The sequence below is a fragment of the Onychomys torridus genome, chromosome 6, assembly GCF_903995425.1.
Source record: "Onychomys torridus chromosome 6, mOncTor1.1, whole genome shotgun sequence".
Lineage (NCBI taxonomy): Eukaryota > Metazoa > Chordata > Mammalia > Rodentia > Cricetidae > Onychomys > Onychomys torridus.
Genome location: NC_050448.1, coordinates 14,212,888 through 14,233,363, shown reverse-complemented (window position 1 = coordinate 14,233,363; position 20,476 = coordinate 14,212,888). Strand labels below are relative to the sequence as shown.

The window sequence follows — 20,476 nt, the reverse complement described above, 5'->3', positions numbered from 1 at the left end:
ACAGCTTGGAAAAATGTGCCTATGATTTTTAAACTCAAGCTGGAACTTGAGGAAATCTAGTTTGAAGTCCTTTTTCCCAAGAATCCAGCTATCTCCTGGTTGAATCTAAGACTGTGGGACGAATTTGGTATAGCAACCCACCACAAGTACTGCAGGGCAGTGTTCAAAGTACAGGGTGGTGTTTGCAACCATTGGTGGGTGTGTTGGGGGAGGGCACAATGTTGGCACAAATCATGATGGGATGGTTAAAAATTTTAATGTTTTATGTTTTTTGGTTGTCCCTCTGGCCCAAGAAAAACAGCACAATTAAGACGCTGAAGTGTGGTGTTTTGTGGTTCCTTCCTACCATTTCATGCTAGACAGCATTTAATCTATCTGATGTTCAGGTTTTTAAGAAGTATAGGCAAACTAAGACAATAAATCACAATCCTAATGTGGTTAGACACTTGTCAAGGGTGGGAAAAGAACAGTAAATAGAGATGTGGTCTCATCAACACTGCTATCTTGCTAGGCCTTAAACATAAGATAATCACATTAAATAATGAATTAGGAAACAGAGTAAACTATCATGCTAATAAATGGCCTCTGTTTATTAGTATCATGCAATGGCCTCAGGACTTGAAACTCAAAATACTTAATTTTACTTAATTATTTTCTATCACAGACTAGTTTTAAGAAAAACCCCAATTTGTAAAAAAATTAAAAACAAGTCAATTTTACATTATTTAAAGCCACCATGTCTGGGGAGAAGACCATTATAATCTAATTAGTCCATTAAATTAAATCATGTAATAAAAGGCTGAATTGTATTTTACAATTCATTCATCTTAATAATGCATGTGCTAACATTAAGATTGAAGAACTCTCTAGTAATTCATTACCTTATAAGCATCTTGAATCAAGACTTATTAGAAAACTAGACATTTCAAATCTAAAACTGCTTTCTTTCCAAATTATAAGGATTTCAGTATGCTCATTCTGAAGCCTTTCAATGGCTTCTCGTTTTAAATCACTTTTAAGAAGTTTATAAACATGTTTAGCAATACTCTGGGAGAGTATAATCTACTCATTCTGTGTACTCTACAGGGCAACAGAACTGTCTTGAGAATGACTGTAATCATGGGTAGGGGACACGCCAATGAGTATTTTGTTTTCATAGTGCAGACCTCAGTTGACACCTGGAGGAATGCATCTACTTCAAGATGTTGCTGCAGACATTGCGCTCAATGGAAATGTGTGCAGACAGTTCTTAGACCCTTTCTCCTACTCCCACATAGAATGAAAACTTTGATGTAGTTGTGATTCCAAAGCTAAGCAGCACTTAGTTCTGTCCCTTGCCCACAAACAAAAGGAGCCAGTTAAGTAACTTGTTTTTATAGTTCTTATGGAATACAGCCCCTTAAATTTCAATAGAAACTGAAATTTCAAGGAAAAACTATGGACAATTTTGTGGCATTATCAGCACCCTGGAATTCAATTGATACACCATAGTGTTTAAGCACAGGAAAGACCACTCAATGGATAACTTATATACAACTAAGAGCAGCTAGAAATTCTAGGAAAAGGAAAAACTATTGACTTTGTGTGGAGGCTGTCTCCCCAGACTGCTGCTGAGGCACAAAGAAACTTTGGAGAAGTGGGGGACTGGAAATAATGGAATTTGATAAGAGAAAACACACAATGGTTCCAAAGAAGAGTGAAAACAGGATCAGATAGAGTATGCAACAGCACATTGCTATCAAAATGATCAAAACTCCAAATTATCATTTCAGTTAATACCATTCAAAATCATCTAACTTAGAAGAAATCCTGTTATGGTATTTTTATGTCTGTACACTTAACCCATAATCACTGGCTTAAATTATGTTGAAATGCAGTCCAGGTTAATAAGCCCATACTGATAACCTGGATTTTCTTATTTACAAAGTAGGGCTAGAAAATATTCACTGCTGTGCCACTTTCAAAATGAAATTCATGACCTCTTCTTCGGTTAAAATACAGTTCTAACATTAAGAAGGGGAAGAAGAAATATGAAAGGAGAACAAATTCTTCAATAGTGTTTGATTCTTTTTTACATGTCCATCTATCTTGAAAACATGAACTCTTCAGAATGGGAATTAATGCTCTTACCTAGACTTCCCAAATGTCTCTGTAACCTCTACACTCAAAATAAAGACTTACAATTTACATTATTTGGGGGGAAACACATGAAAAAGCATGTTTTGGAAAGAATGCAAAAATTGATTGGTTTGAAAGGGATTTATTTCTACTGCACACAATTTCTTCATGGTGAATATACAGTGATTCTCTGTACAATACGAAATGAATTGTGTTCAAAATAATAAACATAGCAAACATGTTTCTTTCCAGTTACCAAAACTTGTGACAACATAAAATATTGAATGAAACTAATAAATACTATTTGAATGATTAGTATGTGTAAAGGAAAATGCACCACACTACAATAACACAAAAACATTAACATGCATCCTCTTTTAAGGAAAAAGACACTTCTACATTTTGTTTTTAAATTTTGAGTATTCTAATTCCCACCAAAATGAGGCGCCTAATCTAGATATAGTAAAAGCAGGCACCATGCAAAAACTGCCTAATTTTGCCAATCAACCTCAAACACAATTCACACCACAGTCCCTGCAATGGCAGTCCCCACCTTAAGTTTGAGGAATACTGCCAAATGAATAAAGTCCATGTAAGAAATTAAGACACAACATTAGTTCACTTAAGACTGGATACTAAACATTTATACTGTGAAGGAAGAATGCATTTTCTTAGCAGTGTCATTAGTTGAATAGCTTATGCAATGCAAATTCTGAATGTATATACACACATGTGAACATGTAACTATATTTAGAATGCAGACACATGACATTTTTTTCATGCTTGTGACCTGACACCAACAGGCCCACTCAAGTTACCTGGCTGTCTATCTTCTGCCTGACCCCTGAAACGACGCCTGCGGCTACGATTGCGTCGCTGGGGTTTTTTTTCACTATCATCTGTAATTGCAAAGTTTACCATCAACTATTCTGGCAAAAAATACAAAACAAAAAAAGAACAAACAAAAAACTTCTTTCCTTATTTAAGAAAAGGAAAGAGAAACTTTTAATTAAATGTCGAAGGTAAAGCATACAAAATCAACAAAGTATTATATACACTTTTGTAACATAAAGCATTCCTCTTTGCAAATTCAGAGGGCTTTAACTCATAATAAAGCAAACTGTCATATGTACCTGAAACTACCACCATCATTCAGAAAAGGAGATTTCTCTCTAACATATTTTGAGTTTCAAAGTTAATGACATTTTAGCCCCTTAATAATAAATGCTCACACCATGCAACTCCCCAAATGTACCATAATTACTAAAAGGGGGTGCTAAAAAGTTGTTTTGTTTGTGGATAGTAAGATCAACTGAGTATTTGTACTGATTTAACAGTATAAAAGGGCACTTTAATTAATCCTCCCAGTTTCTGATAGTTTTGACAAATATGAAAACTAGACACCCAAGACAAGCAAGTTATCTCCCTCATTTAAAGTAAAGACTGAAAAATCACTTGTGAACTGCATACTTAAAAAACAAAAAGCCTCATCTATTACCAGTATAATACAATCTCAATCTCAATATCTCTCTCTCTCTCTCTCTCTCTCTCTCTCACACACACACACACACACACACACACACCTTTTCCCTCATTGCTTACATACCTAGCCCATTCTCATTAACTGAGGCTGTATCAGATTCAGTCATTCCATCCATCAGAACAGCATCTTCATCAGTCCTTCGTCTACGAGACCGCCTACGACGGTTAGTACTGTGATGAGATTCGCTGGCGTCAGTGTCTGCAGTCTGATCTGATTCTGTATTATCAAGTAAGCTGTATGGATTGCTGTCTGGATCTTTGAGCACTATATTCATGTCAGAGGCAAGAAATAGTCATTTAAGAGGACTGAACTTAAAATGCTTGATCTACTGAACTATATCAACTAATTGTAAATAAACTCCAATACCCCCCAGTAAAAATATAGGCCTGAAATAAAAAATGTTTTCTGGTTATCACCAATTTATCTGAAAATTAAGATGATTAAATAAAATCTTAATGGGAATGAAAAATTGTAAATAAAGCATAAGGTTATTTCTTAGCTTAGTAATGTTTCCTTTGAATTGTTTTACAAATATGGCCAGCCCTCTACATCATCAGATAAAACTATAGAAGGGGATGTATCTGTATTAAACACAGTTTTATTCCTGCATAATTTTTCTTACTACTGTCCCTCAAATAAATGTAAACTACTTACATGGCATTTTCGCAGACACAGGTAATCTAGAGATGATATAGAACAGTGTGCACAGATGATGTGTTAATATTGTATCATCTTTCATTAAAGATTTTTAAAAAAAATCGGTGGGGGTTACTGAGACCAATCCCCCATAGATACTGAAGGATAACTCTATCAGAAAATACTGTACTATCTAATTCTGACATTCACACTCTTAAGGTAATCCTACCCAAAGGGTAGAAAAATGAAAATAAAAATGAGGAATAATATTCAGCTACTATGTAGTGAATCTAAGAGAGCCTTTTGTTTCTCTTTGCAACTTTAAGGTGACTGCTGCTACCCAACTATTTCCAAATAAAATTCAGCATCTGCACCCAAGACCTAAGAAAAATCAACTAACTATAAACTGAACCAACCAAAACAAGTCTACAGAGGTGTCAAACTAAACCAGGCTGAACTAATAACTGGTTATGAAAAGGACAATGAAACAGATGTTAACTTGTATTCTAACTCTAAAAACAAAGCATCGAGTTAAGTTAAAAAGAATGGTTTCAAGATACAAATGAAAAAAGCACCTGTCTTACCTATGTGCATCTATTTCCAACACTCAAATTACAGAAGAAATTCACCTAATCACTGTTACTCCTAAGTTTCCTTTGGTAACAGCTAGAATCTTTGCAAAAGATACTAAGTTTATCTGTTAATTATAAACACTACGTAAATACATTTATTTTGCAGTTCCACAAAATATAACTGTATAATAGTAACAGCATGTAGTGTACATTTTAATACTAAAATTACTTCCCTGAAAAGACTAAGCTCAGCTTTCCTATATAAAACTAAACTTAGGACCCAATGAAAATTGGAAAACAATTGGAGCAAATACACTTTCCTTCATTTTATGCTAATTTATTTCATTATTTGTATGTTAACATTTTTGGGTTTTTCTTGGGTGATGTGAGGGTCGGGTTTGAGACAAAGTTTCTCTGTGTAGTCCTGGCTGTCCTGGAACTTGCTCTGTAAACCAGGTTGGCCTTGAATTCACAGAGCCTCCTGCCTCTTCCTCCTGAGTGCTGGGATTAAAGGTGTGCACCACAACGGCCTGGCTCTAATATGCAAAGACTAACATTCTAAAGGATTTAAATATTTTTAAATATTTTAAATGAGATATTTAATCATTATAAAGTATGACCTTCTTAAAAGACATGTAAGTAATAACACTCATTTGCTCAGAAAGAACATTCTAGAAACAATACCACTCCATGGTATTAAAAAAAAAAAATCCAATGACTACAGTCAACAGATGCTTGAGTGTACTACTTCTCCTTCTCCATCTCTACACTGTATTTATGAACATGTGGTATGCCCACAGAGGCCACAAGAGGGCATCAGATCCCCCTGAGCTGGAGTTGCAGGGCAATGAGCAGCCCACAGTGGGTGCTAGGAGCCTAGCTCCCTACTCTATGATAGCAATAACTGTTCCTAATTGCTGAGCCACCTTTCCAGTCCCTCTATATTCCTCTTTACAGTTCAATTTCTCAATAAAACAGAATTGAATTTACATTTTCTGTCCTCAAACTGTAGCGAAGAATTTTTGGGAAACATGAAAGTATTACCTAATTACCAAAGACCCCAAAATGGGAGGGGTTAAATATGACTCTCAAAGCAGAGGACAACAACCAACTGGAAGTTCTAACCTATATATTCCTGTGTAAACCTTCACTCAGAATTGCTCTACACAACTCTGTCTCTATTAACTGCTACACAGTCTACTATTTTCTCTAAGACAGTAAGCAGAATCACAAACGCTGAAAAATGTGTGGCTCTGAGGAAGGAAGTAATTCTTGTAGGGTTATACTGTTTACAAAGCATCAACATCGACATAGTATGTAAAAGACTACCAGAACTGATGGAGGATTTGCCACCACGTGGTCCACCACGACCTCGACCCCCAGAAACACTTCTGCCTCTTCCTCCTGGGCGTCTCCGGCTGTCTCGCTGATGGCGACTCTCTCGATCATCCTCTCCTGCCAATGACCAATCACTCAGCTCATCCTTACGCTCAGACTCTGTTTCGGAGGGGTTAGACAGCTCAGAATTTGTACCTTGGGGGGGAAAAAAAAGACAGTATGTAAAATAATTAGGTGCACATTTATAGATGCTTAAAATTTTTCAAAACATTGTCTGCTGAGCATCATTTAAAATAAGCATAGTAATTGCGCTGAAGAGAGCAAAATTAAAAACTTTAAATTTAATATGCAATTATCAGATTCAACTAACAATTAGAGGAAACGTACACTATGAAAATGCAATTAATGTCAAGGTTTCTGCTCATTTTAAATTGATAGCTTAAATCATCAGTACAACAAATGTTATCCAATACCTAAGGATAAATTTAATCACATTCAGAAAAATTTAAGTTTTAATCAATATTATTACTGACTCCAGTGTGTATTTTTTTCTCTCACATTTTAACATCTTTAAAATCAGAACACTTCTTATAACTGCTAAGTCTTTCTTAATAGCTGGGAGTTTCTAAGTTAATATACACAAAATGTTTTATTTACTGCTACCTCAGATTAGTGTAGCATTAATGTTTCTGAGAAAACAGCTACTACCTAACAACTAATAGAACAGAGACAGGACCAATGAAATGAAGTCCACATGACTATCTCATTCAGAAACTGATTTCTAAATTTATACAATTTAACTGAAAACATTATTTTCATTTATATTTAACTAAAAACATTACATTTCACTGAAAGTACTGTTTGTCTACCATGCCATGTATATTTTTCTCTATAGATCTACAATTGGTATATGTCAAAAGGCAAAACTTAATCTTAATGTCCCAAATGTGTCATAATGTGTAAAAATTCCCCCATGATAAATGAATTTGTTGCATGAAATACCTAAAAGTTGACTGTATTTAAACTCCCTGAATATTTACAAATAGTAGTAAAACACTAGTGCTCCTTAGATAGTAAACAACTAATGAGGCACAGGAGAACTCTACAAATACAAATTACAGAGGAAAAGATAACAAAAGTTTAGAAAAAAAAATCCAGTTATTTTTCACTCAGGTATTTGTTAGGAATGAAAACCTCATAGAAGGGAATAAAGTACCCATTAACAATTATTTGTCCAAATGCCAAAAACATTAACTGTATACTCTGTTGAAATATAGACAATAATCATTTCCTGAACAGTGAAACAAATCTGTGGTAAAATGTGAAGGTGAACAAGCGTAGGAAATTATTTTATCTTAACAAGGAGAAAAGCAAGGAAATGACTACTTAACATAAATCCAGTATTTATTTTGTGAGACAAACATTACAAAAAAACAAAAAGTTGTTGTTAAACTGGTTAATACTCGGGTGTTTTATGGTCACAACAAGTCAAGTATAAGGTTCCACCATGAGATGAGGAGATTGTCCTAAAACATACAGCTGGTCCCCAACTATGTATCTTCTCATGTTATGAAGATGACAGCACGAGACCTGTCAGTCATTGACATTAAAAAAAAAAAAAAAAAAATAGAGTTCCCTAGAATCTGGAAATGTCAGGCAAGCAGGTTCTGTCAAACTTCCAAAAGAACCAAACCCAGGTGATATGGAGAGGCTAGTCCAATGAGGCAAAGGTCAGCTTTACAAAGATAAAGCTGTACTACCCCCACCTCTAAGTTGCTGTAGGTTATTAATTACTGCTCTGCTGAAAACAATATAGCCATTTTAGCCTCTCCATCTTGTAAAGTACAAGCATGACACAAGCAAAGAAAACCCAGAAAAGCTTTTAAAAATGAGCCATTGACGCTCATAGTCACAACTTCCTTTTAGTCAAGTTTCATCATCAGGCTTTTCCCTACAACTTCTAACTACCACTCTTACCAAGATGGTCCCCATCATATTAATAATCATGTGATAAAAGCGTACATTAAAAATGTTTTATCATAACCAAGATTCAAACTAAATTTAGCACAGCTTTACAAATGTTCTAGTAGTAAACACTTGTTATGGTTATTATTGCTTCGTCCTTTTGATAGGCACAAGAACATCTGTAATTCAAATTTTCATCTCTCTCAAGTTACTTCAAGAAACAGTTTCTAGTGCCACAAAGGTTAAGTCTGCCATCTACTGAAGGATTTGTATAGCGTTCTCCAACACAGAGGAATCCTGTGCCATTTCCCCATACATCTAATATTTACTCCTCAGCCATTTACCAGAGTGACTCCTCAGCAATGAATGATCAAAGGTCTCAGACACTAATCAAAGCTGTTCAATTTCTTTTTTGTCATTCTTGCCATATAAAAGTCACATCTGATTATGTGTTAATTTAGGATTAAAAATGCAAATATACTTGATTTCTATTTAATTACTTGTATTAAACACTTTTGAAAATACAGCATTAGCTTACAATTCTCCATCTTTTACCTTTTTTTAGAATTTTATTTAGAAACTTCAATACTGTATTTATGAAAATGCATCAAAGGTTACAATACTAAAGAGAAGAGATACTTAGCCTTCCACCTGTACAACAAACGAAAGCTAGGACAGGTGTACAACTCCTAGCATCGTTAGCTTCCCCAGTTCAACAACAAGTCTGGATCTGAACCTGCACGGTGCAAATCTGCATTCATCTCTACCTTCTGGAAATGCTTCCTATTTTGGCCTACGTTCACAGTATTTCCTCAAAACAAGATGAACACAGAGAGAAAAGAGTAACAGAACAGAGAAGGAAATGAGGAGGGATGGGCAGAAGGATCAGGTCACTGCTAAGATCCAAGTCCAAATGGAGAAAGAGGAACAACTCCAGAGCTAAACAAGAATAAATGAGAATTTAAAATTAGAGAACTGTTAACTGCTACAGGATCCACTGATTTGTTCGTACCCAGGTTAGGCCCCAGCTCCAAAGTGAAAATATAGCTTATACAGATGTTCATTATAAAATATTAACTGTCTTTATAAGCCTTCATTTTTAGGTTGCTACACAAAATGTTACTACATAAAATAGTGGCACGCAAGGTACAAAAGATCTCAAACCTGCCAAATCAGCAAAGTCTACTTCAAAGCTACTGAAGATTTATTGTATGTAATGCTCATCTAGTGATCAGTTTATTTTTCATTTGTGGTTTTCTTATAGGTAGCAGTACATACTAGGATTCTATAGGGAATGTATGAAACCACACTATACAGAACACAGGCTTTATACCACTCTTTTATACATATTCTTTATGAACTACCAACTTAAAATTATATTTTATTATGTAACTGTTTATAAGCTATCTTTTCCTGTCACTAGCATATAACAGCAGTAACACATAAACCTCAGAAATACCTTTACCCTCGAAAACAACTCAGAGCCAGTATGAAAATGTATGCAGCATCTAAACTAGAACCACCACTACACACTACTACAGAAATACAATAATGTTCTTTTTACCATAACCGGAGGTGTAATTAGGGCCCCGACGACCTCTGCCTCTTCCACTATAAGACCTAGAACCTTGTACAGAAGAGACGGTACTTTCATCAGTGGCATATCCTTTCTCTTTTTCAGGCCCTCTGGTGGAAGAAGGTCTGAAACCCATACCAATCTGTCGCAGCTGTTCATCAATCTGAAGGCGTTCCATTCTTAGTTGTTCCACTTCCTACAAACAAAACAAAGGATAGTTTTTGTTATTTATGTACATGTACACGTCAGACCATGTGAGACCTTCAGCAAATACCTTTACCTTACCTACTGACCCAAGTTCTATACAGGTTTTTTTTTGTTTTTTTGTTGTTTGTGTGTGTGTGTGTGTGTGTGTGTGTGTGTGTGTGTGTGTGTGTCAGCCTAGAGCTAGAATTTTACAATCTACCAAAGCAACAAAATGATTTTTGAAATCATCTCATAAAGCAGCATCGTATACACAAGGTCACTTGCTAGTCAACTCAATAAACACTAAATCCTTTGGAGTGTGTTCAACATATAGCTATATGCATACAGTATAAACACTTCTCTTTCAAGTGATTGTGTATTAAACTTAACCTGTTAACTGCTAATCATATTACCAAATACTGTCCTTTTTTACTCATTCAAGAGCTTATGCATGCGTGCACACGTCAATGTGTGTGGTACCATGTGCCTGTGGAGATCTAACTACAATTTGAAGACCTCCTTCCACAATATGGGTTGTTAGGCTTAGCTGCAGAGATACCTTTAGCCACTGAGCAAGCTCACTGGCCAGATACTGTCTCTATAACAGGGAGTTAATAGTCTGTTTAAAGGCATTATTAATGAGCTACTTTACTATCAGATTAGCAACGTTTTTAATTATTTAGGACCTAGATAGACAAGCAGATTTGTTCATTTAGAAATTGAAGTCCTTCAACATATGAAGGTAGCCTGTCTAAATAAAACTGTTGGTTTGGAGATACAATACATAAGATAAGGCATTTGTTTACAAGGCCAGAATTGACAGAATTCAAAGAAACAGAATGACATAAAATACTAATGTAACACTGATATCAGAGACTAGATGGAAAATTCACTAGAAGTAGAGAACATTCTAGGATATCTCTATGAACAACAACAAAATGAAAAACTATGATGCTTACTAACTCACAGGCACCACTTCTTCTGTAACCCTTGTGCATTACGTTTCAAATCTAACAACAAATGGCGGCTGAGGGTGTGGCTCAGACGCCAATTCCTATTTTGTTTACTATGCACTTGGCTTTGGTTTGCATCTCTAGCAACTCACCCCAACCATTCAACATCTATTGGGAGCAATGTAGCTGATTCAATAGCAGAGATCTCAAAGATGCCCGATCTCACCTTGTGTGCAGATAGCTAAAGTGTGAAAATGGAAACAAACTGGCCCTAATAAAGAGCACACAGCTACTATAAACAATGACACTACAAACCCAAAGAATGATCAATTTCTTTAAAAAGAACCTTAGAAACTTACAGAAGTGCCCCACCCCCAAAAGTACAAGGGCAAAGAACACTATTCTAAGTTTTCAACAAAAAACAGGCAAAACTAAGGTAAATTAAAAATATTTAAATACCCAAGCATCACCATAAACAAGGTGTTCAATATGTAGATACCTTATTTACATCAAGAACATTCACACAGTAAATGCAGCAGAGATGAAACAAGAATACAATGTGAACTGTACACATACATACCTTTAAGTAAGCAATGTGATATTCTAGGAGAACCTGTACATTTCCAATACTTTCTTTAGTGCCAACAAATACAAATGGAACCATTCCCTATAAGAAAGTACAATGTCTTCAATTTAACACACTAATTATATCATTTGGCAAATTTTTCTACAATACACAGTAATTAATCTGAAAAACTGATTTTCAATGCCTTATTTGTGCAAAATTACATTTATTTGCTAAAAAAAAAAATTAAAAATCAGTTCATGCTAGTTTTCTGATTTCTAATCAATCTAATGTCCCAGGAATGCAAACCAACAGGCCATGGTCTTTCACACTAAAAAAACTATCAGGGTAGGCACAGCTTTATAAGCCAAACACATATTAGACAAGTTATCCCTATAGTAAGTGCTCAGATAAGACCTCCTTGAAAAGCCATAGAGGCACATGCCCATAAATCTCAGCACTGTGAGGCTGAAGAAATATAAAACAATAGGGTGAGATCCTATATCTAAATTTAAAAAACAAAACAGCCAAAATGTTGATTATGTAGCTGTTTCTGACCATTAAAAGACATATTCTGCAGGGCAGTGGTGGCCCACGCCTTTAATAACTGCACTCGGGAGGCAGAGCCAGATGGATCTCTGTGAGTTCGAGGCCAGCCTGGTCTACAGAGTGAGATCCAGGACAGGCTCCAAAGCTACACAGAGAAACCCCAACCCTGTCTCAAAAAACAAAACAGGGGTGGGGACGGGGGTGGTTGTATTTGAGCTATTTAATGGTTCAGACTATCATAGCCTTCAGATCAGAATTGAAATTGCTGTTATATATACTAGGTATATGAGAAAAGTGAGGATTACCATGCCAGACACTAATCCTTATCTGTGAAAGACATCCTAAAGTCATATGAAGTAAGAAGTTATGTGACAACACATTTTAAAACAGTGTGATGAAATTACTGAGAAAATTGTTCTGACCCTTGAGAAATCAATGTACAATACTTAAGTATATTTATTTTTAAGTGTATTTCAACTCCATATTCTAATACAAATCAATAAAGAAGTGCTACCTTCAGTAGCCATCTTAGGACACCTAATACTTGGTATCAAGACAATGATCTGATTTATTTTAAAAGACTGATTCTTTTTGAGAGTTAGCCAGTTTTCTGAACAGTACCCTACTGTGCAAAACTGAAAAAACTGTAGTGTCCTGAATTCTGGTTGATTATTTTAGGGACAACACTTGGCTTATTTTCAGGCTTTAAAGCCCCAAATCAGCTATAGCAAGTTGATCACTGAACCCACATATTTGAATGAACACCTTGATGTGTAAGCAGTTAATAACAGAATTGTAAGCAAAATAATAACATGAGAAAGAAGAGACCAAAAAATGGCAATGCTTTTGGATTCTGAATGGTCAAGAATTGCTTTTGGCAAAACACTCAAAGAAAATAAATCTAAAAAGATGGGGGGAGGACCAAAAAATAAAAAAGATTAACAAACTGAAACTTCTATAAAAACTGGCTAAGACTGAAAGCCACAGTCCACATAACTGAAAGATGATTTTTTCTCAGTACGTGAAAGAATAATCCAAAGAAACAGAATTTTCAAAACCAATATCCACAGTATTGGAAACTAAGAAGCTAACATAAAATAGGCAAATGAACAGCATTAGATACTTACATCTTCTCTAGGTAGTTTATTTTCGTTGTCTCCTTCAATTCTTACTCGAACCACACCAGACTTATCCACTATTTCTTGAATAACCTTGCCATTTTTTCCAATAACTTTTCCTTTAGTAAAAGAAAACAAATGTAAGTTAAAAACTGATTTGCTATCCATCCAGTATCAATCTAGATTATTTATGACATTCATATTAAATGATAAACACCAAGCAAAGATGATTCTTTTCACTTTTAATAACCTCACCTAAAAGACTGCTAAACTCCGTCTGAAGTATGCCTTAGGCTACTGCCTGCAACAGTCCAATGCAGTTCACATGCAAGATAATTTCCAAGCCTAAACATTTTTAAACGTTGGAGCCATTTCTAATACTTTAAAATATCAACTCATCCATTTCAAAACCCTGCCCATTGAACATAAGAGAAAGCAATTTTAATTGGCATTAACCATGTCAATTTGTTCATCTCATTCATATATGAAGACACACATCCACATACATGTATGTATATTCTTACAAACCAAAAAATTGCATTGTACACCAAGTGTTTTTAAGTACTTCATACTTTTACATAAGTGCATATAGCATGCATAGTCTGCTGTCTTGCTAACAATGACAAACTATAAAATCAGAGAAAATTCATACCTTCTTCATACTTGACCTGTCACTCAAACAGCAGTTACTGAGTATATAATACTTAAAAAAAACTCCAAAGGGAACACGGAGGTGCTCTTTCCCTATTATAAAGATTAACCTGAAGTAATAGAAATATGCCTTATGAAGAAGTGGCAGCCTCATGTTATCAATTTCACATTTTTTTTTGTTTGTTTTTGTTTTTGCTTTTGTAAACAGGGTTTCTCTGTAGCTTTGGTGGCTGTCCTGGAACTCGCTTTGTAGACCAGGCTGGCCTTGAACTCACAGAGATACACCTGCCTCTGCCTCCCGAGTGCTGGGATTACAGGCATGCACCATCACCGCCCGGCCACAATTATTTTTTAATTAGTCATTTTCATAAAAGTTTAAATTTTAGTTGAAATGAGATAAAGTAAGTCTGTCATGTTGTGTGCTTGAAAGAACAGTTTCCATTACGTAAGGAACGATGTCAACAGTAAACTAGATAAAAAAAAAAAATGCACAAACACTTTTTTCTAGATTTTTTTTCAAATCTTATTCCTAATCTAAAACCCCCTTCCCCATCAGTAAGCCTCAATTTAAAGAGCAGTAAGTGAAGAGGTTAATTAAAACAGACATCAGAGGTCACATGACTGTGTCTTCTCCGAGAAGCCCTAGCAGCAGCCCATCACAAGCAACCTTCACAGATTACACAATGAAGCTTACGCAGCAGCTTCATCCTCCATCCTGCTAAAAACAAGCAAATGTCTTCAGAAAACAAAAATGAAGTTGATGGCACATAAGCCCTTCCCCCAGAATCTTGTTCACTTGCTTCTTTGGAACTACACCAGTGGTGAGTTAACATCCATCGCCCTTCTGGGTCCTTGGCAGGGACCTACCTTCAAGTCTTACTTAGTCCCACCAGAGACCTTCAATATTTTATAATGATCATTTCCACAGTTTAAATTCCAGAGCATATTGACAAACTGAAGCAGACCTGTAGTATAAATTGAGCATTGAGTATCAATGTTGAAGGGACAAAGTAAAGAACTGATTAAAGGCAGCTTCTAAAAGGTGAATGGTTTTGATCCATTTTTCAAATCAGTGTTCAAGAAATACTTTTTTCTTTGATTTTGGACAGGTGGGAATGATCAAATACTAGAATGTCTCAAACATGTAAAGCAATCCATCCTCTCTGGAACTTACCCACCAAGTGGTCCTCATTCCCTTTTATTCCTCAGTTTTCCTTTCCTTTCATTTGGATTAAGAACATATTTCTCAAAAGACTTAACCCATGAAACATTTGAGGGGAAATAGTGTATTACTATACATGACAAGCAACGGAATGTCTAGAGTTTCACCATTGTGAAGTTTCTCCTGCTAATGTATGCTTTCTAAAGAGCACATATACAATTCAAGTCACAAAGGCCAACCAAGTAAGGAGAATGGGCAAAAGATACATAGCATAGATTCCCATCACTGCACTGATAAGTAGATACAGAACCAGAAATACAGATTCATCCAGTTTTCTTACTTCTGAAATACCATGACTAATACTACAAACCCTGGAAGAACAAGTCGTATCTCTGTAAAATTAAGCTGGACAAAACCTGATTTCCTTTTCATACAAGCACTATCAAAACCTTTTTAAGTGAGGAAAGCTTAGTTGAGACTTAAATAATGCTCTTAGAATAGCTACCACAATCTTAGCACTTCATCCATGTAAACAAGTGTCTTAAAGAATAAAACAAATATTTCAAAAGCAGTCCTTGTGGCTGGGGTATGGTTGGTTCAGTGGTAGAAGACCTACCTAGCATGGACAAGGATCTAGGGTTCAAACCCTAGTTCTGGAAGAAAGAGAAGGGAAAAAAAGAAAGAAAAAAAAAATAGCAAGACAGTAAACTTTATGGCAGGGCAGCAAGTTATCTCAGCAGGTAAGGACACATGTCACATAAGCCCCAAATTCCTATGGAGGTACTGGGAGAGAACTGACTCTACACAATAGTTCTCTGACCTCTACCTACAGAGACAGCATTGAGTATGCTCAAGCATACATATACATCAATTTTTAAAACTCTAAAAGCAGCTCATTCTTCCAACAATAATTTTATTTTAAAGTTTTGCATTTTCATGTTTACTAAAATTATTATGTAGTGAACATCAAAAAACATATAGAGTTGGCATTAACTGGCAGTGTATCCTACCTATTTAAGAGCCCTGAAGAGCCTACATAACTTCTAGTAGTTGCATTACAAGAAGAAACGAACTTTTCTGCTATAAACCATTTTTCCTATGTGTGCACTCAACCATGTGGAAGACAAAGGTCGATTTTTGGGTGTTTTCATGATTCTGTCTTTTTTTTTTCCTTGAGTTGAGACAGGGTCTGTCATTTAACCTGGAATCCACTATTTTTCCAGCTTGACTAACTGGCCACCAAATCCCCAGGATCTGCCTTTCTGTTACACCAAGCTAACCCAACAGGCTTTTATGGAGGTGCAGAGGACCTGATCTCAGGCAGAACTGCAAGCACTTTCCTCAGTGAGCCCTAACCCCAACCCTTCAGTAAGGACTGAAACAACTAACTGTAAGAAGGGAAGTGGTTTTTCCAATTTTATTTTACAGGATGTGATAAAGGACACATGCAAAGACAGTAAATTACCTTCTAATGGAACCCAAAGGTCTCGAAACAATTCTTTAGGGTCAAAAACAAGCAGACAAAGGAAATCAAAACTGCGTGACTTGCTATTAAAGTCCACCATATTGTTAGCATTAATTTTAACTTACTATTTTGGAGTTCACTAACTACTTACTATATAATATACCCAAAGCCTTCTATCAAGTAGCACCCAAAATGCCATACAGAGGCACGGGATAGGTCAGTAGTATAGCACTTGCTACCACAGGAGGCCCTGGGTATGGTATGATTCTCAGCTTCTCAAAGGCACAGGAACAAAGACCACATCAACAGCACCACCATTAATATACGTAAGTGTAAGTTAATCACAGCAAACTCAAAAAATAACTTTAACTCATCAATACAGTAATATTCACAGATGGTGATAAACCAGAGTGTAAGCTCTCCTCATATCATCATCCTTTCTCATGCCCAAGACTTCTTACCTTATGCTATGCTACTGTCGCAACCAATTATCATTTATTCAGGGCCTACTATGTACAAAGTATATTATTCTTTGTTAGCATAGAATCACTGTAATTTGCACTCTAAACAAACCAATGAAAAATATCACAGACACCTTAAGACCTTCATTATCACAATTTTGGTGGACATATAAATGAAAAAGACATTCAACAGGAAATAGAAAAGTGCCGAAGAATGAGAAGAATGAAAAACTTTAACAAATTGTTACACAAATTATAGGTCTTATTAATAGCATAGAACAAATACACGTTACTTTCTAGGGTAGAAATATTGAAGGTATAAGACACATAAAAATGTAATCACACACAAACCAACAAAGCACAGCATTTGCTGTCTATAAACATCTCAGATTACAGATACACTGGTAAGCAAATTACAAAACTGAATTTACATTCATTATATTCACATTTAACTTTTATACTAGTACCTACCAACAAGATTCCTGGGAACTTGAATAAAATCCTCCACAAATTCCAAGAAACCCCTAGCTTTTTTTACAGCCTCAGCACTCTAGATGGAGGAAAGACAAACATAAACCCATAAATATCCTAGAACAACTTCATACCCAAAATACATATAAAAAAGGGGGGGGGGGTTTCCCAATTGTTAATGTTATGCTGCAAGATTCAGTTCAGTATATCAGAATTCATTTGTTCAATAGCTCAGTGTCAAGCACTTGCCTGCCCTGTTCAAAAGCCCTGGGTTCTATTCCCAGTACCACAAAACACAAAAGATAAAAAAAGCTGCAAGCTGGGCATGGTAGCGCAGACCCGTCTGTACTCTGAGCTCAAGAGGGAGAGAATCACTGCTAGCAAGCGAGACTAGCCTGTTCTACACAGCAAGACCCTTGCATAAAAGGTCTGTATAAAACAAGGCTGCTTTGCTTGTCCAGAGACACGGTTTTTAAAGATGACCTACTGATAAGATCATTTAGGTTTTAAATCCTAACAGGTTCAACTTTTTGAGATTAGAGTGATTCTGTGGATGATTACTTTCCTTTATTGCTTGTTCCTTAACTATAGTTCAAAGATAAATCTTCATGAAGTGTAAACACAATCATGTTACAACAGACAAGTTTGGTAAATTTCTGAGCCCACAGGACTTTACTCTAGGCAGTATGGCAGTCCTCATAATGATGTTACACTGGCCACTTCTGAAGATTTCAAAAATAAAGATTATCTTATATATGTTAGGCTGATTTTATGTGAATTCTTACCTCAAAAGTATTTCAATGAAAAATGAGATTACAGAAAAAAATGATAAAACAGACTATTAATTCCAATTAAGTGAGCAAAGGCAGGAAGCAGATAACTTACCTCTCCATAGATTCTAAATGTTCCAGTATCTTCATCTAACTCAATGGCAGTTACTCCAGGAACCTTCCTAGCTTGCTGTATGTTACTACCATGGGTTCCTATTGCTAGGCCCATTAAATCTTCTCTCACAACGAATTCTTCATGAAAAGCTGCTGCAAGTTGTTTTGTGCACTATTTGAAAGAGGGAAGTTAGGATTTTTCTTTTATAACTCTGTTTTTTGTTTATTTTTTAAAAAAATACTGATGTTCATATACCATCACTCAAAATAACCATGAGGTGTGGCGGGTGTCAACCAACTAATAAATGGGTGAACAAAATGTGGGTTATTCACATAATGCAGCAGCAAACTTCAAAGAGGAAAGTAACATATGGATGAACCCCAAGAACATTAGCAATGCTACCCTAAAAACATTACACTTATGTATACAAGTTATCGAAGATTTTAAAAAGAGCTGTTGAAAACTTGCCTAGCATATGCAAGGCGCTGGGATATATCTCATTACTTGGGAAAATTTCTTTTTCAATTAAATTGTGAAAATTTTAACTGGACATACTGACAGGATAATCATAAATTGGATGCCAAACTCAAAAAAAAGGTTAGATAATAAATTTTGAGTATTTTGCATTTATTTTTAAATTCAAGACAAAACAAAAAACTGTATTTAACAAAATCAACAATGTCTTACAAAATTAAGGAAGCTCATCATAAAATGGAAGGAAATCAAAATATTTCAGTCTTTAATTCTAGTCACAGAAAACAGGTAATTCTAAAATGACTTTCAACAGTAAAATGTCACAATTCTCCAACTCAAAGGGCTGTTTCAAAATGCATTCACACATTCTATTTAGAACACATAAAGGAGGTTACAAATCTGAGGAATAAAAATGTCTCCCTTTCTCTAGGACTGAGCATGTGTGCACATACATATTCAGATGTCAACAGCATGGCAGAACCAGCTCCCCCACAGGGTTGGCAGTAGACAGTAAGAAGACATAGAGAGCCCCAGGAGACAAAGCAGCAGCATATTGTAAAGCATGCCCTACATGTCTTTCTTTAACCCTCCTTTCTGCTTACAGAGAACTAAGGTCACATCTGACAGGTGATAGGGTAGTAAAAATTCAGATTAAAGGCAGAGTAAAGAAAAGCAAGTTTTTCTGGGTATGCTTAATTACTAATTTCTGAAGCTCTCTGTCACCTATTTCTTAAGCCCCAACAAGAGGCACTTAGCAAAACTAATGTAACATTTAATAAAAGTAAAACAGAAAATTATTTTTCCTAAGGACTCTGGGTATTAGCTGTAAATATCTAGGTCTTGGATGGTTTTGTTGCCAGTCATGCAGTTTAAGACACAGGAAAGTTCGTGGGACACAAAAGCAAACCTACTTACTTCTAAATGCTTAGTGGCCTCTTCATTTCTGGACATAAGCATTAACTTCGTCCGAATACTTCGCAAATGCATATCACTTAAGATATTTACTCTCTTCACAGTTGCTTCACTGGCCGACTACAAACAAACACGTTAATCACTCACAAAGTGAATCACTTTTCCAAGCAAACTCGAATAGAATCTTCTAAATGAAGCCATCCTTGGTTCTTCTTACCTGCTACTTATTTCTTTTCATCCTAAGCTCTCCCTCTCTAATGTAATCTTACTTTCTTTTCTGAACTCCTGAACTTAGTTACATACATCTGTGGCTCAGATATGTGTTAGGGGGGAAAAAAAAAAAGACTTTTTACACATTAAGAATCTTAAGATAGCAGTGACCGTGATAGCATGTGCCTTAAATTCCAGCACTCAAGAGACAGAGGCAGGCAGATCTCTGTGTGAGTTCCAGGACAGCCAGGGTTACAGAGAAACGGTTGGGGGGGGGGGGGGCCTCAAGATGCTGTTAAGAGTCCAACACCTGGCAGGCTGAGACCAGATGTCTGCTACTAGTCAGAGCCAGCTTGGGACTGCATAGCAAGACCCTTTATCAAAAAGTCAACCAACGGGGTTGGAGGTTTAGCTCAGTGGTAGAGTGCTTGCCTAGCAAGCACAAGGCCCTGGGTTCGGTTCTCAGCTCTGGCAAAAAAAAAAAAAAAAAAAAAAAAAAAATTCAATCAATAACAAAAAAACAAACCAAAACAATTCTCCTTCCTACTAAAGGAGAGAAAATTTAACATAGCTGCAAAAAAAAAAAAAAAAAGATACGCTATTAGTAAATTCATTTTAAAAAGCTTAATAAGCCTTTGAAATATCTAACAATGAATCTGGTCATTA

General features: G+C 35.8%; 1 protein-coding gene across 6 annotated transcripts in view; it reads right to left on the bottom strand.

The window, feature by feature from the left end:
- The window catches only part of Fxr1 (FMR1 autosomal homolog 1), a 52,488-nt gene that overhangs the window by 1,957 nt on the left and 30,055 nt on the right, over nucleotides 1-20,476 (bottom strand). For 2 of the 6 annotated variants that reach the window (XM_036190016.1, XM_036190018.1), the window contains exons 7-15: nucleotides 19,604-19,720; nucleotides 18,215-18,385; nucleotides 17,330-17,408; nucleotides 13,129-13,238; nucleotides 11,468-11,554; nucleotides 9,887-9,944; nucleotides 9,737-9,799; nucleotides 6,199-6,402; nucleotides 3,725-3,925 (exon numbers count right to left, since the gene is read on the bottom strand). In XM_036190016.1, coding sequence (XP_036045909.1) covers nucleotides 3,725-3,925; nucleotides 6,199-6,402; nucleotides 9,737-9,799; nucleotides 9,887-9,944; nucleotides 11,468-11,554; nucleotides 13,129-13,238; nucleotides 17,330-17,408; nucleotides 18,215-18,385; nucleotides 19,604-19,720 — 1,090 coding nt within the window. Of the gene's footprint in view, nucleotides 1-2,936; nucleotides 3,018-3,724; nucleotides 3,926-6,198; nucleotides 6,403-9,736; nucleotides 9,945-11,467; nucleotides 11,555-13,128; nucleotides 13,239-17,329; nucleotides 17,409-18,214; nucleotides 18,386-19,603; nucleotides 19,721-20,476 lie in introns of all 6 variants that reach the window. The other 4 variants (XM_036190014.1, XM_036190017.1, XM_036190015.1 and 1 more) reach the window with 3 other exon arrangements.